This window comes from Pseudochaenichthys georgianus, chromosome 12 (assembly GCF_902827115.2).
Source record: "Pseudochaenichthys georgianus chromosome 12, fPseGeo1.2, whole genome shotgun sequence".
Lineage (NCBI taxonomy): Eukaryota > Metazoa > Chordata > Actinopteri > Perciformes > Channichthyidae > Pseudochaenichthys > Pseudochaenichthys georgianus.
Window position 1 is genome coordinate 10132629 of NC_047514.1, and position 27527 is coordinate 10160155.

A 27527-nucleotide genomic window follows, 5' to 3' on the forward strand; every position below is an offset into this window, starting at 1 on the left:
CCTGATTCGAAGTTCAGAGAACTACCCACTGAGCCACAGCCTCCCACAGACTGGGCTCTGGTTTTAGACAGAGGGTGAAAAGATGTGCTGCAGCACAGGCAGTATGAGAAAAATGTTTTTGAACATTAAAGCATGTAAACATGTCACAGTGGAGGCATACAATATAACTATGAAACCTGAAAATGAGCATAATAGGGCCGCTTTGATGTTTTTTGTTTGTTCCGGAAACAAGCATTTTGACAGCCAATTCTTTCTGGTGTACCAACGAGCTGCTGAGGCTACATACATCTCCCTCAGACAACAACATGCCACAGGCTCGCATGAAGACAAGAGGGTTACATTTGTCACTGACAAAAGAGTATTAAAAACTTCTCGTCACCCTATTTGTCATCTGTCCCCCGAACAGTTAACACAAAAGGCCTCTGGATGTTTCTATTCTTTGTTTGGCAGGAGCCGAAGTGTAATATCTCTCCCAGACAGGGTATCAGGTTACATTTATGTGCACACTGAAGCTGCAGTGAGAAGTCATTCATCATTCCTACGACCTTGTGTTATGTTCTCCTAGATTTTGTCAACACAAGCAAGTTTCCGCCAAGACAAGAACCCGACTTCTTCCACACTGATCTGAGGGAGAGTTCCCAGGCTTCTTGGCACATTGTTCAATAGAAGAAATGTCAGCAACAAGATGGAAAGAACCTCATTTGATTGTTAAACTCAGGAAACAGCCACCCTTATGTCAGGATAGAGTGCAGCAACTTGGAACCTTTTCAATATAGCTGAATATTTCAATAAATCGATGCTTTCATAAATAAATACTAATGTTAGGATATAACTGGAGTGGAAAAAAAGCATTACCCCATATACCTTTAGACTCATTTATATTGTATAATCTGAATTTTTCTCCAATTAATTTCATTGCATCTTCTGTTTTTATACTTTTTGAAAGTTGTTTTGTATTCTTATATGAAATGTTTTGAATTGAAAATGTATTTCAGTACTAAAACTGCTATGACAATATGTGTATTATTATTATTATTATTAACCAACATTTGTAATAATGTTATTACAGGTAATACAATTCATTCGATTTTGAGTGTTTGTACGATTTTGTGGACTTTCTCATAATCAAATATCCACTATGTTTTCTTCCTGAAAAGTTCACTTTTGGAGATGTTTTTCACCAGATAGCCTGTGAGCTACTCTCAGCAGGATACGCTCCCATAATCAACATTTAAACAACACTTCAATAGCAGTCTCTTTCTTGAGTCTTGGTCTTGCTCTTCAGTTTGTTTGTGGATTTGATGTCGGTGCCAGCTAGGATGCAAGTGGGTGCAATGATGTTCTCCTGGTAAGATATAGATCAAAACTTCACCGTAGTCAAAAAACATACACAAAGAAAGCTAACACACAACAGATGAAACACTAACTGTAAATATATTCCCTGAAAAACTGAAAACACAATTTCTCGCACAATCAGTCGTGACTTGTCGTCGTGATGGGAGCATTCGCAGTGAATCAAATAAGAGAGGAAAATAAATAATAAGAAAGAGGTGGAAGAACAATCCAGACTATATGGCTTAGGTGTGTGAAGGTTTGCAGACATTATTTCCTTGAGGCAGCGATATCTGCAGGTGTGTGTGTGTGTGTGTGTGTGTGTGTGTGTGTGTGTGTGTGTGTGTGTGTGTGTGTGTGTGTGTGTGTGTGTGTGTGTGTGTGTGTGTGTGTGTGTGTGTGTGTGTGTGTGTGTGTGTGTGTGTGTGTGTGTGTGTGTGTGTGTGTGTCGTTGAGTAAGGGAGACAGAGAGCCTGTGCCTCTTCTAATTAAATGGAACAGACAGGGACGAAGGGAATGGGGGGGCGGAGAGAGAGAAATAGATAGGGAGAGAGGCTCTTGTATAATTTTAAGTCAAGCATCATCATTACCAATCATTAGGATTCCGCCACGCTCTGTTTTGTCCATGATTATCATTAGTGTCCTCTGAAACAATGTGTCTGTGTCTGTGGGTTTTTGAGTGGTGTTCAACGTGCCCGACCAACTCCGTCATATTTAGCATGTTTGCAAGAATTTAATCTGGGAAAAAATGTATTTGTGTCACAGTGTTATCCGTCTCACTCTGAATCACTTCGTATTAACCTCCGAGGTTAGGCCGTGTTTTCAGATAGATTTTTGTTGCAGGATTACGGAGAAACTGGTGGCCTGATTTTTTAAAACTTGATAGAAGGGTTTATGGCAAAGAAAGAACTCATCACATTTTGGGATGGATCCGAATCACAAAGCGGTTAAACACTACTCAAACAATAAAATATACAAAATGACATCAAAAAGTACTTTAACCGTGACGCTTCCTTAATAAACAAAATAGGAAGTTTAAGTGAGTCTAAACAGAATCTATAGCATATACCTCCACCAACCAGTCAACATTCAATTTACATTCATATCGGATCAAAATGTTATCACTTTGTCCTTTTATCCTAGACATTTGTGTGAATAGTCATAAATAGCATATTCATTTTGAGTGATAGACAACACGTGTTGTAAGTTCACAGAGACCAAGGCCTTGGTCTTTCAAATTAATAAGTTCCTCCTTTGTGCAAAAATTGGTAGATATTTCCTGAAGGCGTCCTTGAGATATATCGTTTACAAGAATAAGACGATACAGACGGGCAACTCAAACACATATTAAAGTATGCACACTCATATGCCAGCAAGCTTACATTAATTGATGGAAAATAAATTAATATAGGTCTAGCGTCCCTATATCTGTGTGTGAAGTTGTTTCATCCTCAAAAACTAAAAAATAATGCTTCTGCAGTCTAGCTGCAGCTTCTAGCAACAGTCTTCTGTTAAAGAAAGGACACTGAATGTCCTGAATGAGGCATCACACACAGGAGTTGGTCTGAACACAGCAGACAACAGGAGTATTTACAACAGCATATACAAACAAAAATAGTGCATGTGGGTGCACACTTACATTCTCTGTCTTACTGTTACATAAATCCCATGAATGTATGAGATTAAGTTAGCTTCATTATATCTCAGTGATTAAGTGAATAATAAAGTTTCTATCGGGTCACTATCAGCATGTCACTCATTATTTTCAGGGAGGGGGCGTGGCTTGGAGGAACGGAGAGGAGACGGTGATCGCGGAAGCTTTTTTCCTCCTGCCTTCACAAACTTTACACACGTATATATCGTCTGAAAATTGCTAGAGGACATTCATACTTTGCAATCCAAGACATAATTAAATCCACCAAAAACCTGACATGATTGTAACGCGATTATTTTTGAAAAACATAAATCCCTGTCTGTGTCTCTGAGCCGCAGCGACACGGAGTGATTCAGAGCGGGTCCTTCTGCTGTTGGTTCTGGACTGGTGTTCTTGTGTTGGTGGATAAAGCAGACTGCTCGGTGTTTGGTGTTGCTGTGCCGCTGTCACGTCTGTTCCCTGATCTCTACTTCACCGACCGATTTGATATTAACGTGACAGAAAAAAAAACGTTATAGTAAAGCCGCGACCGGAAAATCAGGAAGCAACGTTACTACGCTATAATCGATTATCTTCCGTCACTGCATCGATACCGAATCGTCCACGTCCGCATCGCAGAAACGATTATTTTCAACACCCCTATCACATATAGCACATCACAATCACATAACAGAAACGAGGGGCAACATCCATGATCACAACATATAACACTCACGCCATACTCAACACAGACTAGTGTGTGCAGGTGTAGTTCTCAGTGAACCATGTTTTTAAGTGAGCTGTGAAGGTGGTATGTGTATGTATGTCTTTGATTTGAGTGGGTAGAAAATTCAAGTTTTGTATTGCTATGACCGAGAATGATGACTGACCAAAAGTACTCTTCCTGAATGGGACTGATAGGTCGCCACGTGTGGAGCTTCTAGTGTTCAGTGTGGTGTTCAGAGTTGGGTGTAATAATAATAATAATATAATAATATAACTTTTGTCGGTAACGGAGTAGTGTAACGCGCTACTTTTATAATTCAGTAATCACACTACAGTTACTAACATTGCCCCGACACGCGTTACTTCGTTACTTACTAAAATCAGTCATAATCAAACCTCAACAAACACCTGCAAAGAACACATGCTAATGTGAAGCTAACGCACAGCTATTTGTTGTTTGTTTATATCACGTAGTCTGTTGTTGCCTGTTTTGAATGACGAATACACACTACCGCCACCTGCTGGTAAGGAGAGTTATTGCCACTCACGCATGTGTAGTTCGTACGTGCTCGGCTGAAGTCTTTGCGGTGTGTGGAAACTGAACTAAAGAGAACATTGGAAACTTTAGCAGTCTGCGTGATCTGTCTGCAGGGAGGGGCGGGCCGGCCCTGCGAGTAAAGTAACGAGTAAAGTAACTTGTTACTTTATGTAGAGAGTAACGAAGTAGTGTAATATATTACTTTTTTTAAAGTAATATGAAATATGTAATATATTACTTTTTTTAAGGACCCCATCTCTGGTGGTGTTGTTACGTTGAGTAACCAATGAAATCATCTCTCCATAATAGCAAGCTTCTACAACACACAGCTCATATAGGTGGAGCAAGTCATCGCATAATACGCCCCAGGGGAGCCCGGCTAGAACTCATGAATAATTCAAAACTTGTTTGGCGATCTGCCACTGCGGAGTGGAGCTTCAATCTCGAGCGGCTCTGGAGGAGAAACCGGGTCAGCAGCAGTCTTTACTTCTGTCAGGATGGAAACAGTGATACGGGGAGTGCCTCCACCGGAGTGAGGAGATACTAAGCTGGGAACAAGTCCACTTATCCATCCCGGGGACTAATTAGTCACCAGCTAATTTGCTTACTGTGACCCAACAGAGCTCAACCTGAGGCTGTGGCCCCACGAGGACGAAAACGGCTAAACGCATAGGATTAACGCAAACGCAATCGCAAACGGCTTCCGTCCACATGCATTAATTATCCGGATAGTGTCTGCCCACACGAGACCGCTCCGTTTAGCGCCAACCGCTGGAGAAGCTGCAGTACATATGCAGGAGCCTCTACGTGGCGCTGTAACTTCCTCCACAAAAGCAGCGAAGAAGCATGGTTGTCATGGTTGCCCTTCTGTTTATTCTCCGCGGTGGGGGCCGAGGGAACCGGGCAGAGTTTTTCGCCAGTCAGCGTGTATTAAAGTTGAAATCTTCCGGACAAAATTATAAAAGTGCCGGTCAAAGGTCTTCTTTGTTATTTATTGAGCTTTAAAACAAATGAATAACGACTCTATATAATATAATGATAAAATACACGGAGCCTCTCTTTTTCCTCCCTCTCTTCAGACAGCGTCAGTGTCTGTCTCATGCAGCAGCTCATCCAGTAATCAGTGACCCGGCCGACTGTAAAAATAAACATATTTATAACTAGTTTAGGGAGTTTGAGAGGTAATTAAAGTAACTAAGGGTGATGATCTGACTTGAAGTGTGTGTTTTGCTGCAGAGGGAGGAGCTGCAGGTGAGCAGAGCTGCGTGTCTCCGTCCTGTCAGATTAGACTTCACTCGCGAGAGAAAGATAAATAATCTGAATTCAGGGTGCAGTTTACTTTGACGTGGGGGTGAGCAGCAGAGGTGGGGAGAGTGCGGGGCTATTGCCATCATCATTATTGCTGTAGATGTTGCACAAACAACTGTAGCATGGTCAATAGCGTCCGGAGCACGATAGCAACTCTGCGATCCGCCATTGTTGTTGTTTGTTGGTGGCGAAACCTTCAGCACTTGGCGCGGGGTAAGCGGAGGTGAGCAGAAGAGGTGGAGAGAGGCGGGGCTATTGCGCAATCACTATCAGTGATCTGAAATGTCCGTATAGGGCGCACACACGGAGCCGTTTGACCCCCCAGAGAGTGGCGTATGCATTTTCTATCCACCTTGGGACCCGTTGTCGTTTCCTCAGTCGTTTAGTGCCGTATTCGGGTCGTCCTCGGTGTGGCCGAACGGTCTATATGACACTAAACAGTAACGCAACGAACCGAATTCGTCCTCGTGGGGCCGCAGCCTGAGGCTCAGGACTCTCTAAGGATCGCATGAACGGATGCCTTGCCTACAAAATACTTTTTATTAAACAAACAACAGGATGTAATACAGCACTTTCCTCTGTTGGCCATGCACTTTCAATGTTGCCAGGGGTTTCTTTTGGCAGGTCCAGTATTTTTAATGCTCTAAAGTCTCACTCCATACTCCACAATCGAACAACGCTAGAATTAATAACAATAACGCCCCTCTGAAAAGTGTTCGGTTAAAAAAAATAATACACAATGGTGCTCAATATGTGCGATGAAACATTTGTGAGTAAAAAGTGAATACTTTACAGATCCACCTGTGTAATAAGCATGAACATATATGTATAGCACGCTAACCTGGCTAGTGCCATATTGTTACAAACAAGCGGTAATCAGAAGTCGGAAGTTTGTTTGTCGTCTCATTGCTTAGTTTGCCACATGTTGGTTGTGTATGCCTAAAATCAACAACCTTGAAATGTACTATTTGACGTTTTATTGGTGTCTGGGTTAAAGGTTTGTGTCTCCCTTTATTAATTTCAACAACCAAGAAAGGCTGCTCATGTTTGCAGGAGAGTGACTTGATTATGTCATACATCCAACCTGCAAATAACAGGATTTGTTTCTCTTTACTAGTCTAAAAAATAAAACGTTGAAGGAACCAGTTGCTTTTTTCACACTGAGGACTTACCGTGAGATGCATTTTAACAGAAACAATGATGAGCTTAATACTGTGCATGTGTTTTTGAGTGCCTTTACCTTGCGGCCGTCGCTTGCGTGGCAGTTGACGTTGAGCGGTGTGAGCAAGGCCATTAGCTTCTCCTCGTTTCCACTCCTGCACATTTAAAAAACACACACACACACACACACACACACACACACACACACACACACACACCACACACACACACACACACACACACACACACACCCACACACACACACACACACACACACACACACACACACCACACACACACAGCACACACACACACACACACACACCACACACACACACACACATCACACACACACACACCACACACACACACACACACACACACACACACACACGACACACACACACACACACACATCCATTCATTATATATAAAAAATCCAATACCATATATTATTATCCCTTCTCCTCTTCATTATATTTTGGTGAGAAAATAATGAAGAATGAGATAATAAAAGGAATAAACCACATGAAAAACATTGATGTTTTGGAGGGTGATTTATTGAAAGCTATTTTTGTTGTGTGTTTTCTTGTAAAAATGATTGCAATAAAATAAAAACTGTGAAGGAAAACTATTAAGTCTAATTGCAGTGGAGTTTGTTATGTTGTTGATCGGTGTTTCCTGGTCCCTAGGCTCACTGCCTTGGCATTGGTGTGACCACCAGGAAAGTGTTGCCAAGGCAGCGACCAGTCCAACCATCATCTGCCTGACAGCCGTAAAGGAGGAAGCTGTCAGATGGAAAGAAAAGGATTATTCTTCCATTCTCCCATGTTGCTTTCCTCTCACTCTCTTTTTTTGGTTGGGCCTCTCCTTCCTTCTCTTTGTTTCTCTATCTTACACTCTGAGCAAAAGAGACATTCACAACTTCCAATCTCTACTCTCACTCTTCCAGTTTTACTACCTTTAAGGCTCATACTAACTTTTCGCATTGTGTGTCCGTGGACCGCCAATTGCACATTTACCTATTCACACTGTATGTTAACTTCAATGCCATTTGGCTTTCTTTGCATACCTTTATTATGTAAATAACTGTTCAGTGAATCATCTCATACAGCTCTCTTTAAAACAATCATTCAGTTTATGATTATTTGTGTCTTGTTCCTTTTCTGAAAACCAGCTAGAGCTGTATATTCCACCAACTGGACTACAGTGTTGAACCTAACAGGTGCACAGTCATTGCACTAGCTAAGCATACAGTCTTGCAGTTAGGGCTGCTCGATTATGGCAAAAATCATAATCTCGATTATTTGGGTCAATAATTGATATCACGATTATTAAAAACGATTATCCATTTACTTTCTAAACATGAATTTATTGGACAATTTTTTTTAACAGTATGTTTTTAAAAGTTGATTACCCTGAACTTTAAGTATAACTCAACTGAAAAACCAAAAAAAAAAAATAATAATAAAAAATAATCGTTTTATTTCTATTACGTTGTTTTCGTAATCGTTGCAAGCCATAATCATAATTGCGATTAAAATACGATTAATTGAGCAGCCCTACTTGCAGTCACACATTTTGAGTTGCACACAGACCATCTTCTCCCGGAGGTCGTATCCTGATCACCATGTTCACAAATCCAAAGTGATTCTATTTCTAAAACAAATTCAAAAAGGAGCATGAGTAGCATTTTCTTCTTATACATTTTTGGAGAATGTCAGATCTCACACACATGATCTACAGTGGCCATCGAGGGACAGTGCTCACAACCATGCCTGAATATTTATAAATGTTTTCATGTAAGAAATAAAAAATGCTTTTCTGAAATCTCTAAGTGTGACTGGGTCTCCACTGCTTCTTTTTCGATTATCTTATCATCTCAAAGCCTTCAAATCAGCAAAGCCGAAGGGCAATGGTGACGATACCAAAGAATTACAGCCTTTGGATACTCAACATTTACATTTGGACTGGTTAATGCTGTTCGAATATCAATAGATTCGGTAGGTGTTATATGGAAAGCTTACCGATCAAAATACTGATCAGAAGTACAATTTTGATTAAATAGGACTTTCAAAGTATAAATTCTAACAGATCAGACAAACATCATTTCAGATGTTGAATGTTACCCAGACTTGTACTGCCGGCTTGTTGTCTGCCTGGCTGCATTAAAGAGACAGGCTAGGTTTACTACAGTACTTCTGTAATACATCTGCTGTCGAGGACATTAATGATAATGCTTTGCTCAGTTAATGCATCAAGCAACTCCATTACTCTCAGACTATGGTGTGTCCTTGGGCAAGACACTTCACCTGAACTTGCTCCTGTGGGTATTGTCCACAGTTTCTGACCATTGCATGTATGATATATGTGTAATGTGTGTATATGTAAAGCGCTTTGAGTCATTGTAAAAGCGCTATAATAAATGTAAGGAATTATTATTATTATTACTATGAGGAACCATTTTACCAGCTCTACTCATGATGCTTGCATACCGCTTTCTGTGCAAGGAAAATCTGGCCCACAAATAAAACGGGGATAAAAATGAAGCAGAAAAACAAAAACATCCCGTAAGCCATGTTATTTCACCAAAAGTAACACTTAGAAAAAAAAATTCTTTCGATTAAATAATAATAACTGATATTTCTATAGCGCCTATATAGGGCAAGCACAAACAAAACAAAACAAAACAAAGGTCAGACAGACAAAACAACAGATCGATTTAAGGGCCGAAAGCCTTGATAAACAGATGGGACTTGAGCGCCCTTTTGAAGGCGTCTAGTGTGGGGATGTTGCGAATCTCCGCAGGGAGAGCGTTCCAGAGGGTGGGGGCTGCCACACTGAAGGCTCTGTCCCCGAAGGTTCTCAGTTTGGTGCGGGGGGTGGTAAGCAGGCCAGAGTCTGAAGACCGCAGGTTCCGGGGTGGGGCATGCGGGTGGAGGATGTCCGATAGGTACTGGGGGGCAAAGGCATGGAGGGACTTGTAGGTCAGGAGGAGGACTTTATAAGTTATGCGGAACTTGACCGGCAACCAGTGGAGGTGGATGAGGGTGGGAGTGATGTGCTGCCACGGCTTTGTGTGTGTGAGGACCCGAGCTGCACAGTTTTGGACATACTGGAGCCTGTCCGGGGTTTTGTTGGGAACCCCGAACAGGACACCTTTGCAGTAGTCCAAGCGGGTGGTGACAAATGCATGCACCAGGGTCTCGGCACCCGACTTCGAGAGTGACGGTCGGAGTCTGGCAATGTTCCGTAGGTGGTAGAAAGCCGATTTGGTCACTGATTTGACATGGGAATGGTAGGAAAGGGTGGAGTCGAGGATCACACCCAGGTTGCGGGCTTCAGGAGATGGGGAGATGGAGCAGCCGTCGATCTCAAGGACGAAGTCACCAACCTTCTGGAGCAGGGCCTTGGGTGCCACAACCATGAGCTCTGTTTTACCGCTGTTCAGCTTCAGATAGTTTGAAGACATCCATGTCTTGATGTCATGCAGGCAGTTGATGAGAGACTGAGGGGGGAGCTGGGAGGATGGAGTGGTGCTGAGATACAGTTGGATATCATCAGCGTAGCAGTGGAAGTTGAGTCCATGATGTCGGATGATCTGGCCGAGGGGGAGCATGTAAATGGTGAACAGGAGGGGGCCAAGTACAGAGCCCTGGGGTACACCGTGGTGGACTGGGGCCGGGGGTGAGTTTGAGCCACTGATGGAGACAAACTGTTTCCCGTTGTGGAGGTAGGATGTCAACCAGGACAGCGCTGTGCCAGTGACACCCAGGAGGTCTGAGAGGCGGGTGAGGAGGATGTTGTGAGAGATGGTGTGGATTGACATTGAGCCAGTCAGCGCCTCTGCTGTGGTGGAGGCACACTGAGTTCACAGTTCACACTTAAACAGCCTGCTGACCCCTATAATACACTGGGGTACTGCGATGCTAAGCCAGCTGCTTCCCTGTGTGTGTGTGTGTGTGTGTGTGTGTGTGTGTGTGTGTGTGTGTGTGTGTGTGTGTGTGTGTGTGTGTGTGTGTGTGTGTGTGTGGTGTGTGTGTGTGTGTGTGTGTGTGTGTGTGTGTGTGTGTGTGTGTGTGTGTGTGTGTGTGTGTGTGTGTGTGTGTGTGTGTGTGTGTGTGTGTGTGTGTGTGTGTGTGTGTGTGTGTGTGTGTGTGTGTGTGTGTGTGTGGACAGAGAGAGGCTGTTGAGGCATTGAGCGCTCAGCCAGCCACCCACACACAATCCCAAACGAAAGCTATGCCATTCCTACAAACACACAGGCACATGGTGCACACACACAGGCACATGGTGCACACACACACACACACATTGCCCACATGGTTTGCCTGCAACCATAACATGCCTCTAAAATGCACAAGTGTCCCTGGCCTACATGTTCTCTGGATCTGAAAAACCTGTCTAGTGGAGGAGCTGGCGGGGGGGGGGGGGGTGTGTGTGTGTGTGTGTGTGTGTGTGTGTGTGTGTGTGTGTGTGTGTGTGTGTGTGTGATGGAGGGAAAGGAAAGAAGAAGGAAGCAGCTAAATGTCCGAATGATGGAATTTAAGCTTAAGTAGAGAGAAAATAAGCAAAAAAGAGAAAAGCCAAAGAGAGGAAGAAAGGACATGAATGAGAGGAAAAGGGAAATTAAAAACAAGGACAGGATGAAAAAAAGGAGAGGAGAAACAAAATGGAAAAACAGGAGAGGGAAGAGAGGATGAATCAAGAAGCAGAAGCAAGAGAGAGGAACAAATAGAAGAGCTGAGAGGAAGCATACAAACAAAAAAGCAGAGAGGAGGGGAAAGGAAGAAACAGTGAACAAGGAAGGAGTAGAAGGGACGAGGAAATAAGTGATGAGGAAACAAGACGTGGAAAGGAAACAGAGGAGCAGAGAAGAAAGTAAGCATGGAAACAAGAGGCTGAGAGGGAGTCAAGGAAACGAGGAAGAGTCAAAACATGAGAGGGGGGAATGAAAACAAAGAGAGTGGTACTCACCTCGCCGCCTCCAGCAGCTCGTCCTTCTTGTATTCACCTGGATGGTGACAGAAGATCATAGAGTCAGACAGGCGGCCGCCAACACACACCGACCACACACACACGCACATGATCAGCCACACACACATGTACACACACACACAGAAGAAGGGAAGCATCTATCCATTGAAGGAAGACACCCTCTCTCTCTCCTCCCCCCTCCTCCTCTCTTTCTCTCTCTGCCATTCTCGCACAGTGCGCACCCCTCTGGCTCCGGTTGCCTTGGCGATGTGTTGCCGGCAACGACCACAGCACGTTCATTGTTTGGGCGACGAGCGGCGGACTGACGCTCCCTCTGCCTCTACGCTTCCGTGTGTCAGTGCATCGCTCCCGCCGCGCTCGTCTCTCGCCCGCCGCTCATACTGCTAACCATCTTCCTTTGTTCTCCATCATCTCTGTCCCCCTCTCTCTCTGTATATATATGTATCTCTCTCTCTCTATGTGTCTCTCTCCCTGATTTTTCTCCCCTGTGGGCTCAGGAGGCGCAGTTACCATAAAAAAACACACAACAGAAATAAACAAACCCCTCCCCCTACCCCCCTCGCCCTCTCTTAGCCCTGCCCCCCTGCTACTACAGTCACAACACACACACCTTCCCATATGTCTGCTCCGCCTGGGAAACCCAGGGGGGGGGGGGGGGGACAGGAACTCCTCGCAGACATGGGATCTGGATCATTGCTGAATTGTTAATACCATAAAGCCTTTACTTAAACTAACATACATCTTCCTTAAGGGGTGCACCATGTTTACGTTACATGGAATATTTTTTCAATTTATTTTTTTTCTTTTAAAGTTAACAATATTTATATTAATTGTATTTATTAATTATTCATCGTATCTTACAATTTTGCTGTTTATTACTTTCATTATTATAATCTTTTTTACTTGTTTTTTTATTGATTGACTTTAATAATAATAAATATGTACATTTAACTCTTCAGAAACGCCGAAGAGGGTGTGCGTTTCTTCCTTCGTCATGTGTTAAACTACGTTCACGGTATTCCTACGGCAACTATGGCAACGTCAACAGGTAATACAAACTGAAAACCTAAACCATGAATGCCCTAAAGACATTAAATTAACAAAGTGATAATACTCGTCTTGCTTGACTGTGTTTTGCATTGTTGGAAAATAACCAACTTTTTTGTGGCGAAAAAAGAAATGGGCATGCTTCCTTTTGGTCAGCCTCCAAAATATTTGATCCTACACTTCCCATAATGCAACTCAATAGTACATTCCATCAGACCGGCCCTATCTTAAATGCCCACCTCTCAGTTTGGACCACAGGCTTTCTTCTAATATTAGTACGTCTCCAGCACTGTCTGATGGGTTAGGGTTACGTTTTAGGGTAGTACTCTTGTAAAAGTAAAAGTCTGCATTTTTATGGGCAGTTGGAGCTATTTCTCTCTGGACTCTATTGTAAAACAGCTATGGGAGCTATATGGCTGAACTTTGTAAGCAGTGCTATTCTTAAATTAAAATAGGTCTACACAACAAAAGATGAACAGATTTGGTCAGTGGATGAGTTCTAACAATAGAAAGAAAAGGAGCCACAGAAGGATGTGTGATGTAGGACTCGAGGAGACCAAACCAGTGACCCTCCACGTCATCAAGGTAAACAATGTGTCTTACAGAAAGCCACAAGAAAGGTCCAACCAAGTAAGATTACCTTTGAGACTTCCACTGAAAAGTCCCACGAGGGCTTATTCATACATAAAAACCAATATGTAAAATTACATATTTACCCAACGCAGTTCATCTCCGAAAGGGGCCCAGAGCAAAAGAGAGAGGAATAACATTGGAATAGGATAGGAAAGGAGAAAAGTAATTCAAAGGAATATGGAGAGGCAAATGTGATACAGATAAATTGAAAAGGGATGAGGAGGATGGGCCGAGTGTACACGGCACAGACGGAGGGGTGGGGAGAGGAGAAGAAAGGTTACGGAGAAGGGAAAAGGGGGAGGAGGGAGGAACAAAGGATTTGTGGATGAAAGAGAGGAGGGATGATTAGGGATCTGGAAAGTGACATGCATGGATTTGACACAGTATAATTGGTGTTCGGGTGGCTAAGGCGGAACAGTCAGCGGAAGACGAAAGGGGGGAGACGGGGACGTTGGGGGGGGGGGGGGGGGGGGGGGGGGGGGTAAGAACACAAAGAGAGAACAGAGAAATGTTCGGAGACCAATCAAGATGTTAAATTAGATTCTGTACATTTCGAGTGCGGATAATATTTGTCCCCTACACACCTGATTGTCACGCTGCTTAGATGGATTTTAATATCAGAATCAATGTTATCATTTTTATTTAAGTGTATTAAAGCTATGTCTTTTTTATTTGGTAATACTGTTCTATTTTGTTTGGGAGTTGGGATGAACGCTCAAAGACGCTACCTGATGTTTTCACACTGTCAACTTTATCATGACACTTTATTGTTTGGATAACAAAGCTGATATGAACCTCATTGTTCAGCATCGTCTTCTAAACAACATGTTCCCCTCCCACAGATTTCCCCCTTGGCACGTTAACTTCTCTGCATCCTTCCTTCTCTTCCACGGTCTGAGAATCTAAAGGGAAAGATTTATTTGTTGATGTATGACCAATGACAAGAGGGGAGTGACTCAGTCTCCCAATTCAATCAGACAGAGTGTAATTTACACCTGAATGAAAACATATTCTATACCAACACGTTCTGCTGACTCCGCTGCCGTGCATAGTGTGCAAATGAAGGCGTTCAAATTAATTGTGGGCAATACTTTATAGATATACTTTTTGCCCGACGGCGGTTTGCTTCCAATATTATTCATGCTTTGAGAGCTAAAGTGATTGTGACTCAGCAGTTATAATTAGTTTCTCACACACACACACACACACACACACACACACACACACACACACACACACACACACACACACACACACACACACACACACACACACACACACACACACACACACACACACACACACACACACACACACACACACACACACACACACACACACACACACACACACACACACACACACACACACACACACACACACACACACACACACACACACACACACACACACACACACACACACACGATGGATAGGCTTATTATGGATTATATATTTGACATTACAAATATTTTCTAACACACAAGATGGTAAATGGACTGTATTTATATAGCGCTTTATCCAGTGTTTTCGACTCCTCGAATCGTATTTACAAGTCAGCATTCACCCATTCACACACATTTATGCAGACAAACATGTTGGGAGCAGTGAAGCTAACATAACATTTGTAGTGACTTAAAGGTGGGGTAGGTAAGTTTCAGAAACCGGCTCGAGTGCACTAAAATTTGAAAGTACACAGCCGAAAAGAATCCGCCCCTTCCTTCAGACTTCCTTACAGAGCACCTCCTCCAACACACATGAACGCGCAATGCACGCCCAATGGGGGCACGAGATACATTTGTGCGTGCACGAGATGGAAGGCTGACAGACAGGGCGGCAATGGTTGTACTTTTTACAGTATTACGGCTTCCACAGATGACGTTTTTTTAATGGATTTTTTGTCAAAGCACTTAAGATATTCATTGCTATCGGGATGTTAAGAGCATTCCATGGAATATAACAAAAAGTGTATCTCGAGCCGGTTTCTGAAACTTACCTACCCCACCTTTAAGTACATTTTCTTGAAATGTAAGTACCATTAGAAGGCGCAAAAGACACATTCTGCATCATGCAATCCGAGGTGATCCTTCTTTAATGGATAAAAAACGTTTTCATTCCCTGGTGACTTTCCATATATTGCTACGAGCCTCAAATAATGTGTTAAAAGAGAATTATTTGTCTAACGTTCAGGTTACATTTTGGGATTACAATAAGAAAAAAACTTTAATGTTGAACATGTTTTTCTTATACTGTCTGCCAGGTTTGCGAAGAATATGATGCAGTTTTGCAAAGGTGGTCCTCCGCCGTTGGTGGAAATATTCAGATATAAGAGTCATATGGTAATGAGCCAACATGTGACAAAAAAAAGAGAGCCACATTTGAATGTCTTGATGAAACCTTTGTTATATCTGTTGACAACAGATACGGATGAGGAACTGCCTTCATTAGGAAATTCCAGCTACGTAGTATAAGGATATATGTAAATGAACACATCTTGGTCTCACTGTGTTTGTGTAGTGTGGGTCAGTAAGTGTGGGACAGTGTGGGTGTGGGACAGTGTGTGTGTGCGTGTGCGTGTGCGTGTGTGTGAGTAAGTGAGTGTCGAAAATCCTGCTGACTCCAAACAGAAGAGACAAGGACAGGTTAAAGCTCTGACTGGCTAGGTGCCTCCTGCATGATGATATTGAGAGAGAGAGAGAGAGAGAGAGAGAGAGAGAGAGAGAGAGAGAGAGAGAGAGAGAGAGAGAGAGAGTGTGTGTGTGCGTGTGTCTTGGCAGAGTGCAGTAGACACGAGTGATCACTCTTTGAATTCCAATTGTCGTATACTTGCAGGCATGTACTCATCTGCATGCACATGGTGGTGTGTCGGTACGTGTGAGAGTGTGTGTGCAAAGTTACGTTTGTGCATGCGCAAGTGGGATTCCAGGGTCGTGCACAGGTGAGAACAAGCCAATGTCAAACCGTCACAATCCTATATATATCTTGACTGTGCAGCAAGGACCTAGTGTACTCTTCCAGGGTGTGTGTGTGTGTGTGTGTGTGTGTGTGTGTGTGTGTGTGTGTGTGTGTGTGTGTGTGTGTGTGTGTGTGTGTGTGTGTGTGTGTGTGTGTGTGTGTGTGTGTGTGTGTGTGTGTGTGTGTGTGTGTGTGTGTGTGTGTGTGTGTGTGTGTGTGTGTGTGTGTGTGTGTGTGTGTGTGTGTGTGTGTGTGTGTGTGTGTGTGTGTGTGTGTGTGTGTGTGTGTGTGTGTGCACCAAGTGGCTGTACAAGCACAAATGATGCTGACCGATGATGACTGGACCATGAGTCGCCTCAGCGCCCAGCTGTCCGCTTGTGTCGTCCACACAGTGCACCAGAGGGAGATTAACTGTGTGTTGTTGGCCACCCTCTTGCACCTTGCTGAGTTTTGTAAACAAAGCAGGATCTTCTAAGTTATACATGTGGGTTGGCATGCACTCCAGATACCAAAATGTGCCATGATCAGAAAAAGTGTGTTTTCCCCCGTATAAAGAACATAACGGTGACAAAACCCCTCTCCAACCTCCTTCTTACTAAATGTCAAAAATAATGCCTTGCTCGGGGGCCCCTCTGTTGGGATTTAACATCGTATGATTTTAAAGCTTTCCTTCCCTCAGCTTCCTACTCTAACAGCAAGAGCAACACTGTCCCCGAGGGCTGCGAGAGGCTTTCCTGGATAACGATAAAAAAAATAAACAAATGCTAATTCATGATAGTATCAGAAAAGTAGTTTGCATGCCTGGAAAAGCCACAACACATCAGAGTGGATTCATTCTTCACCGCCCGTTACACAGATACGAGAGGACAGGAAGGAGGTCGTTGCTCCCACTCCTCCTCCTCCTCCTCCTCCTCCTCCTCCTCTCAGAAGCAACAACAACCAAAACAACAAAGTTAGCCGAGGACAAATTAATATGGATAAGATTAGATCATATTGCTGTTGTCCCGGGTGAAGCGCACAATAGGAGTCACGCAAGAAACAAAACAGAGTCGGCTCCTCTACATCTGATCCTCGGGTCATGAAAACAGATTTTGCAATGGATATGTTGTCTTAAATTGTATATTCTTACAGAGCTTATGTTCAATCGTTTGTAGTTATTCAATATTATAATGACTTTCCTCCCTTTTAAGTATTTTGTATGGGAGAACTAATCATAGTGTGATTAGTGTGTTCCCCTCATGGGGATAAAAGAGCTTAATTTAGTTATGTTGTATTGCTCAATGATTCATAAGAACTTAGAGTATTTTACATCCTGCAAAGCTAACCAGGCTACAATCATTTTATTTTAAAAGAAGATATTTAGCAAGTGATGTCTATTACCAACACTCGTTTGATATGAGGTCTGAAATCAACAAATATGTTCACCATGGGTAAATCTACCCATCATTTATTTGTCATAATACTTCAGGTGTTTGGTTTATACAATATAAAAAAACTGTTAACTGTTAAAAAACGTCAAGGTAATGTCAGTAAATGGCTAGTTTTGACTGACCAAAATCGAAATAAATCTATATTTCAGAGGTAGCAAACAGCATATTTTGCATTACAACATTTTAATGATGTAAGGCAAGGCAAGTTTATTCATATAGCACCTTTCAACACAAGGCAATTCAAAGTGCTTTACAAAAAATGAAAGACATTAAGAAAATGGTATTTAAAATCAGTCATTAAAAAGAAAAGATAATAAAAGAAACATTAAAATAAAAAATACAGGGGTAAAAGTTAGAGTGCAGTTTAAGATGTGAATAGTTCAATTAAAAGCAGCGGCAAAAAGAAAAGTCTTTAGTCTGGATTAGTGACGTAGTGACACAGTGGCCGAGGGCCTGGCTAACTCCATCCATGTTGTGGAGCTGTGCAGCGGTGTGGAAAACTAGGCTGCAGGAAAATGGCCCACATGGCGTGAGTGAACACACTGTTAAAAAATACAGAAAACAAAAACAGTCACTTTGTTTTAAGTCTCTTGCTAGGTTATTTTTAGAAAATAGGGCTCTGCCATGTTCATCACTGGGGACCAATCGAACAGCAGTTGTCAATCAATGAGCCTGTCACTGATAAGAGGAAGAAAGCGACACACTTGGCCTTGCGGCACAGGAATTCACCGTTGCCACACACACACACACACACACCAGTGGGACACTCCAAGGTGCACACATGTGCCAGATTGCCTTTGGCCCCGCTGCATTAGCAGGACGGAGTCTTCACGGACAGCTACAGCAGTTCTCTGTCTTCATGATTAGGCTGTTAACATGCACCCATCACAGCTTCCCTCTCTTCCCGTTCCTTGGCATTCACTTGAAGTCGCACCAATTCATCTCTCTGTTCTGTCTGTCACCCAGGCCAGTAAGCATCTTCATATTTTCTCCTTCACTTGCTTTCACTCCCTGTTTGTTCCTTTTTTTCAACATCCATCCACTTTCTTCCTTGCCTCTCCTCTTTGACTAAGTCTCTCTCTTCCCCCTCTCCTTCACTCTCTTAAATCTCTCATCACTCTCCGGCTGGCCTTTTTAAGACAGAGAGCACTGGCTAATGTTCTGCTATGTTAAAACTGCCCAACACAGACGCCTCTTTAAAAAGAAACTACTTTCTTTTTTTCCTTATCCACAATTAAGTGAAAGTGCTTGCTGACGGCATGTCTTCAAAACATGGCAAGAATTTTAATGGACACGCGTTCACATTATTTCTTTCAAAGAACACCACAATTATTTGTACTAGTCATGCAGCACCAGAAGAAGCAGGGACGTCAAATCTCAACGGTGCTGGTTAGAAACGCCAAGATTGATTCGGAAAAAAAATTCTGGTCATGATAAGACAATGTGGATTCAATAGGTATGCTAAGGCAAGTGTAAAGCACACTTCATATTCAAATCCAACATAAGAGAAAAATAAAGAAAAACAGCTCTTCCATTTTTTAGTTAATCTATGAGGACTGGATGGGTGTCCAATAATGGTCCATCGGTACTTAAACTCCAGATTGGTTTGTGTGGAGGCCATCTGTCCTGAAAATGTGCCTACACTCCCAGAACAGAGAGTTTTTATGGAGCACAGTTTATGCAGTGCCATGTGCTCAGTGAAGGCTGCTGGACCTCATAATCCCTCCACCGACCATTGGCTGCGGCCCATCAGTAATAACTGGGCTTCCAGTGTGTCAACGCCATTAAGCAGTTAGGTGAAACCCTGCTTTAGTTCTTCTGATTGCTCATTGAAGACAATCCAGGCCCTAATCTGTAGAATCGTTTGATCAACACCTAGGAATCCATCGTTTTTTTTCGTATCATCACTTATATCTCTGACAGCATCTACAATAACCAAAGTACCAGATTGAACTTTGTGTTTGGATCCTGCTGCTCCATTGATTATTAAGGAGTTCTGGCCTTTTATGTTGATGATTATCCTATGGGGAGGGGCTTAACATGTATAAAACCCTGGCCACAAGTGTTTTGAGGGGAGTCTGACTGTGGCGGTAGAGCAGAGAGGTACCAGTTATATGTCCTCGACCTGTAATGTATATATGAGGTTTTTGTTTTCTTCCTGTAAAATCCTGGTTACTTTGTGTTTTTCAGCACGTTGGCTGTCAATAAAAGCACCTAAGGATACATTTTTCGCGACTCTAGCCATCTTATTTAATGCCTAGTTTTTTTCATTGAACCTTTTTGTAACAGCTTGAAGTCTTCATAACTCTCACTTGTCTATTTTCATTAGCATCCATCACTATGTATGTGTCATGATGATTTTAACAGTTAGCAGTTCAAACCTGTTATCTGGTTTCAAACGCCAGTGGTGACTTGGGTCTGAATTTGAGTCCGTCACTGGCCATCTGCCAGGTGTCAAGGGGCTAAGTTGGCTCAGCTGAATCCATAAATGTAACTGAGTGGGTGTACAGTGAAGCACTTGTCTTTGAAGTTTTTCACCAAAATGATCCAAGATTCACTGCTTTGATTTAGTTTTTAGTTCGTGAGACCGGGAAAACTTCTAGAATCTTTCCGCTGTCCCGGTTTGGGTAGAGTTTTGCTGAGCAATTGCAGTTTGTTTCGAATTGTTTGGAGTAGTTCTGTATGCATTTATGGCAGTCCTAAACTTAGGTAGGATGTTGATAAATGTCCGAGATACTGCCGTCAATAGTCCAGTCATTTGCTGTTTGGGAGGCGGTTGTTAAAGATAAATGTCACAAAAAATGTTTTGACAGGTATCAGCACATTTATTATCTCCATTAGAAGCCTTTTTTTTTGTTCCTGTCCTCCCATAACAGCATATCCATGAAGCTGTGGTGTCTTTCTCGATGACAGCTTGTTATTTCCATATGTAACTCACTCCTGACGATGAAAAGCCAACGATAACAAGATGTCAGTGGTAGGGAGTTTTGATCGTAAAAAAGAAATTGTTCAGCATTGTTTAATTCAGCGTTTGTTTAATAATTTGGAAATCATGACATGCACGGGAAGATAAACTGTATCCTACATATCTGAACCAAGCCTGGTGATACGATTTCTGAACAAAAATATCAAATGTTGTAGGAATATCACAGTAATATCTCAAAGCAACATCTCTGTTCAAGTCTTTTTCTCCCGTTATTTTTAATCCAAGACTTTGACTATCCATGTTGTTTAACTGGGAATGATGCTTTGTTTATTCTATTCAGAAAATTGATTTGACTATAAGGTTTAACATGCTTGAACAGGCTTCACCGATTAAGATGGGACACAAAGACTGGATCGATTTTCATAGGCCAACTAGCTCATTGCTAGAGTGAAAGTAATGGGATTCATCAAGAAAAGCTAGTGTGAAAATGTGTATATCTACAAGTAACATTCATCATTTACTCATAGTGGCCTCTTAGAAATGTTGCTTCTTTGTGTATGTAACGAACCACACATATATATTGTTAAGAAAAACATTCTTCTACTTCAGTCCACTGATTCAAATTATACCTTTTAAATATTGTACGCTGATTTGAGCATGAGGGGAATACTGGACCGTGAGTCCCTGCCTATCAGCAGCAGTCTGGTAAAAGGTCACACACATATTGCCTGGCACTTTCTGATCTACTGTCTGAGCACCATTTGCATAAAAGGCTATCTCTGCAGGTGGTTGATTTTAATTATATCCCCTCAGATCATTTTAAACATCACAAAGCTAAGGACCCGTTTTGTCAATATCAATTTGAACTGCATCTGGAGATTCCTGGACCCAACGAAAAGGAATGCCCAGCTTCAAACTAGAGATGGGCGAGTCCTGATTCATCCGGATCATTAACCCGGATCCTAGAAATGAGCTGGTCGTGACGAGTCTCCCCTCTCCATTAACCCGAGTCCTTGAGTCCTACACCTGGTGTGACGTACAAATTAAAACTATAAATTGCGTCACTCGCTACTCTCCTTATAACATGTACAATAACATTACAACGTAGCCCAGTCCATCTGCCTACCCTTTAGCAAGTAGGATAGCTTCCAGGAGTTATTGTTTGGCTCAGGGGAGGGGACGCGGATCAGTCAAACTTCCTGCAGACTCGTGGGGACTCGTAACCGTAAGTTACGGCTCCTAACCGTGCATAGCAGATCCAGAGATCCATACTCGTCACTCGTGGGAAGACATTTTACTTAGGGGGTGTGGCCAACAGTGGGGAGAGATTAACAGTAACATGTTGCAGCCCCTCCTCCAGCTCCCGCGGCTATATTATGCACGAGTCAACAGCAGACTCAGAGATTCGCAAATCCTGACTCACTGTGCAAAACACAGCAGACTCGTTTTTATGTTTTATCAAAGCTAAGACATGACTTTACACACATTTAACACATACAAACACCAGTATTGCAATGATTACGCAGTCCATGAGAAAATAGGAGGGGGGGGGCATATGATAAGATCTACATACACACTGTTTTCATGACCCAAATATATATGTTCATTTTAATTAATTTCTTATTTTTCATAGTTATTTTATCATGGGTGGAGATACTGGGTGAAGATATGCTTGATTTTTGTGTGCATTTAAAAAAGTGTTTTGCATTCTATGTATATAGTTATTTTAATATGTTCCTGTATAAGCACATTTTGCACAATTGTGTTTTAATAATTGTATAATTAAGACATTTTATATATTGTTTTGCAATTTTCTATCATTTGTCATTGTTTGTTTCTTTTTGTGTGCTATGTTCAAAATAAACATTTTGACAAGTAAGATCCGTATTGGAAATGCAGCTATTACACGCAGGAGACTGTTGCACAACATGACAAGTCATGACAAGGGCACGAGGTAAGTCTGTGCCCAGATGGAAGGCTGACAGGCAGGTAGGCCATCCAGTTACTTTAGCCGGGCCGGCTCAGATGATTGGTCGTGCTTTTTACAGCGCTACGGCTTCCACAGATGACATTTTTTAATGGATTTTTTGTCAAAACACTTAAGATATTCATTTCTATCGGGATGTTAAGAGCATTCCATGGAATATAACAAAAAGTGTATCTCGAGCCGGTTTCTCAAACTTACCTACCCCACCTTTAAGGAGTGAGACATTTTGCCTCTCATCCGTTCCGTTATACAGGAGTTTAGTTGGGACTGGGAGCCGTTAGAGGATGTATGTACAATGTATTGCAGGTTTGAGAGCTTGTCAGAAAAATCAGAAAAAAACTTTAACATATGTGGTTATTGGATTTAAATAATACAACATGTATAGGTGAAAGTAAATATTGACTTTCGGACTGACTCTGGCAAGGGGAAAAAAACGTTTACGTTGATCCCTGAAGGGCATACTGATGCTCACTTCGGAATTTACCTGCACGGATTTGCAAGAAGTTTTGTCAGGTTTTTCAGCTGTACATCAATCAATCAATCAATGTTTATTTATATAGCCCAATATCACAAATATTACATTTGTCTCAGTGGACTTCACATTTAGCAAGTCAGGCAATTGCGGAGGGGCAATTTAAAGGAAATAATCGTTCATATCAAAGGGGCCACAACAGTTTGTATACCAAACTAGCTGCCTGGTCGTCTGATTGGCCCTTAAGATATCGCAAATGGCAACAGGACATGAATTTTTGTACAATAGTGTGATTAAGAGTTAAAACTAGAGAGGCTTAAGGAATAAGCAAGTGTGTGTGTGTGTGTGTGTGTGTGTGTGTGTGTGTGTGTGTGTGTGTGTGTGTGTGTGTGTGTGTGTGTGTGTGTGTGTGTGTGTGTGTGTGTGTGTGTGTGTGTGTGTGTGTGTGTGTGTGTGTGTGTGTGTGTGTGTGTGTGTGTGTGTGTGTGTGTGTGTGTGTGTGTGTGTGTGTGTGTGTGTGTGTGTGTGTGTGTGTGTGTGTGTGTTGTTAACAGAGGTCCAGAGTTGAGAATTGATCTCTGAGGCTCAGAAGCAGCTAGTCTGTGAATACAAATCAGATGTAATTAATAGCTGCGAATGGACTCTGTTTCTCTCTCTCTGTTCTCGTCTCTCGTCCGTCTCTATTTATCCCTTCCATTGTTTCGCCCTATCCCTCTCCTTTTGATTATGCGACAATAATGAGTTCTTCCCTTCTCTATTTACTGTCCTAAGCTACAGGCTTACAGAGACATTCCGTTTCGAAAGCAAAGTAATGGAATGACCTGATTGGCTGATCTTTGGTGGCAGATGATGCTGTTTGAAGTAGCTGTGGTTTAGCAGTCCATTTAAATTCAGAACACAAAACAGCTGACATGAATTGACAATCCAAAGAGAAGAAGGTGCTGTGGTGTCAACTTTTTAAAGGTTTTAAGTTTACCATAGACTCTCCACCACCTGATGCCGTTTTGTTTCTCAGCTGATAGACTTTCAAACCCATACACCTGCACTCCATTTAAACGGGTCTCCAATGCCCTTGCCGCTACACTAATAACAAGCAGCACATCGGCACAACAAAATGAAACAGCGTGTACCAACTCAAGGGCCACATTTAGAGACCCAATATATCATAACTTGGAGACACCTGTGTCTCACTCCCAAGTCCCATAGAAAGTCAGCCTTTTTTTGCACAAAGGTCGATCATTTGTAGCCCAAAATCCTCTGGGTTGGCAGGTAACCTTTTATTGGCTTATTCAAGCAGAAAATATATTGTTTCAAAATCACATTTAGGGTTAAAATGATGACTATAACATACTTTTAAGCACTGCTGAGCCTTAGTACAGCCGCACAGAGGCAGAGACTTTTGGTATCGTTATTTAAAATACAGCATATTCCTGATGACTGCTTTCACGCATCATGTGATGTTTATTTCTTATAATAAATTGGGGAACACTTCAATGGAATATGGAACTTTTCAACCTTACACGACAATACTTGAATCTTAGTCAAGTCCTCCTTCCTGTCATTTTCTTAAAGCTCATCCCCCGCACCTGTCACTCATTCTGTCATCTAACCTGGGGATGTAGTAATTGACTGAATGTGTATTATTCTACTGGTTTTAATTTTAAGATATTTTTTATTTTAATATAAAAAAAACTAAGCTGGAAATGCTTACAAAATCTAAAATGGGCGATTAATAACAGGACAAAATCTAAATAGATGTTTTACCAGCTTTTTAGCGCAAAAAAGCCTCCGCCTGGACGATAAGTTAACTATATTTTGGCAGTGATGTTGATTACTAGCTGAAGCTGAAACTCCATAATGTTCTGTGATGCACCAAGAACTTAAATGCGTACTTCATAGACTGATTCAACATCGGAACCGTGTTACTGTCAGAAATGTAAAGATGGTGAGGCAGAGTGAGACATTTGAAGAGGAGCAGAAAGAGAACAAGTGACAAATGTCGCAGGGAGGAGATGGAGGGGCTGATTGGTATGGAGCTCCAGGCGGCTGAGAGACAGCAGGGGGCAAAGGGACAGAGAGTATAGATGACGTGTCAAAGGCACAGATCAACGCCAAGGCTGACGTAAGGATGAGGGGTGGATGGAGAACATGCTGTATTTGCAGGCTCATTAAACAATGTCGTAATGGATGAGGAAAGACTGAAACGATGGAGAGAGGAAAGGGGATAGAGGAAAGAATTGTCAAGGAGAGAAACAACTTGATGAAAGTGTTCTAATCACTGCTTTCCGGCCCGAGGGGGATCAATCAATAACGAAAGGAAAGACGGATGCAAAGTAAAATCCTTAGTTCTTCTGGGGATTTTCACGTCATTACAATTTCTTTCCCTCCTAACTTTTCCTGTGTCTGCTGATGACACCACGGATTGGGACCTGTACGATTCACAAAAGATGTATGCTCTAATAATATTAAAGCCTTAACACATACATAAAGTGCAAATACCAATGTATTTTCAGAAACCTAGGAAGGGCCCTGATCACTGGTTAGTCTGGGCAAGATAAGAGAGAAGTGTCTCTGTAAAGACGGTAGGCTCGCCGGTTCGAGTCCTGATCGGAGTGGACTTGCACGTGTATAGGTCCTGTTTGCACATGTGTTCATGTGTGTAATACGACTTATTATGTGTGCTACGTAAACTCTATGTACAGAGTAAAGAGCTGCATTTCCCCTGGGGGTTAATACAAGTATGTCTTCTCTTATAAATGAGCTATAGTAACCGCAACTGTCTAAAGATACTAATGAGTTCACTTCAACAGAGTGTGGTCCTTATTACAGATCTTTGAGAATTGGATTTTTTTAGGCCAAAATGGACATCAGATTTGTATCTAATTAAAATATGAGCAACTATCAAAGAAGCGCCGTGGCGTTGTTCACTTGGAAGGTTAGCTGGGAGGCATTTCACCCTTTGCAGGTGATTTGTGACACTGTGTCTTTTTGTTTTATTCGTGCAAGTTTAGCACAAAAGCTGCACAATCCCGATTGCTCCGGAACTCTGGGGCCCATTATCCGAATTTAAACAATCATCCCACCTCTCATTTTCTGCAACTGGCTTTTCCCTCCTTCTGCCTTTGAATGCAGCTGTTCATAACCATTTCACACCCCTAATTCAGTGTTAACAGATTACTGCAATGCGTCACATGTGGCAGTGGAGTTACAGTCTTGATTTATGTCCACTGTAAATTACTTTGCCTGTCAAAACACTACATGTGTGTCAGAAAGAGCAGTGGCTGAACTGCAAACGACTTTGCTCTCTCATTAAATGCTTATTTGTTTGGCGTTCCCTGACATTGATGCAGGACTTCAAGTCAGATCTAAGCGCACCCACTTTGCTCCAGCATCTGATAAATGCTGTGTACCAGTGGGCTTTCCAAATGTAGCTCCAGGAGTCACTGACCATTTAGTAATAGGCTAATCTTAAAGCAAATCTGTGCACGCCGTCCTTTGTTACCTGATAAGAAACAATATAATTAACTTGAAACTCGAGGCTCTTAAACTAAAGCACAATAGAGTCACGAGGAGGTTATACCTTGAGGTTTCTTTTTTAAGAATTACAATTTCTGTCACACATAATTGCTTGTTAATTGTGTGACTTATATTGCAACAGTTTATTCTAACGGGGAATAAATGATGTACACATTCTGATAAGCTGTAATACTGGCGCACACCAACCAGGCTTTAGTCGTCTAATTTTACACCTTTTCATTTGAGTTTGCCCCCTGCTGTGCAGTGGCGAATAATAGTGTGATGTACTTGTGATAAACTAAATGCAGTGTTCTTAGGTTGTGCTTCCAAAAGGCTTATCCGACAAGAATATAAACTGGATGAAAACAAACTTAATTACCATGCAGTGTGGGGGATGTTTCAAGCTGTGACCAAAAAAACCTCTGTCTTTCATTTTCACATCTTCAGCTAACGGGAAACAGAGTTTATCTTTTGAGAGCGCTTTGTTGGATGTGGCAGAGCAGTAGAGCTAATTTATGGGTCAATATAAACTTCCATCACCAGACTGAGGCTGATAGCAGTGCCCGCCTGCAGCAGATATGAGTTATAGAAGCAGACCCTCTAAATCAGAAGCGCCAAACATATGGGACAGAGGAGAAAACGCAGCAGAGAATCATACAGGGGGAACAAATGCACGTAAAGTGTTCACATTAACATTTGTTTTTTCCATGAACGAGTATTTAAAGGCTTTGCTCACATTTCCCGCCGCCTTTGTTAAAACCTGACCATGCCGCCAATAATAAATCTGTCTTAAACAGCATCACTGCCTGCAGTAATTACAACAGTGGAATCACTCTGGGGCTGCGCCGGGTGAAAAGACAATGTA

The 27527-nt window shown here is 42.2% G+C and overlaps 1 protein-coding gene across 3 annotated transcripts in view; it reads right to left on the bottom strand.

Moving 5' to 3' along the window:
• The window catches only part of LOC117456342 (poly [ADP-ribose] polymerase tankyrase-1-like), an 84851-nt gene that overhangs the window by 40440 nt on the left and 16884 nt on the right, over nucleotides 1–27527 (bottom strand). For 2 of the 3 annotated variants that reach the window (XM_034096190.2, XM_034096189.2), the window contains exons 5-6: nucleotides 11676–11712; nucleotides 6778–6853 (exon numbers count right to left, since the gene is read on the bottom strand). In XM_034096190.2, coding sequence (XP_033952081.1) covers nucleotides 6778–6853; nucleotides 11676–11712 — 113 coding nt within the window. Of the gene's footprint in view, nucleotides 1–6777; nucleotides 6854–11675; nucleotides 11713–11917; nucleotides 12055–27527 lie in introns of those variants that run through there. The other variant, XM_034096191.2, reaches the window with a different exon arrangement.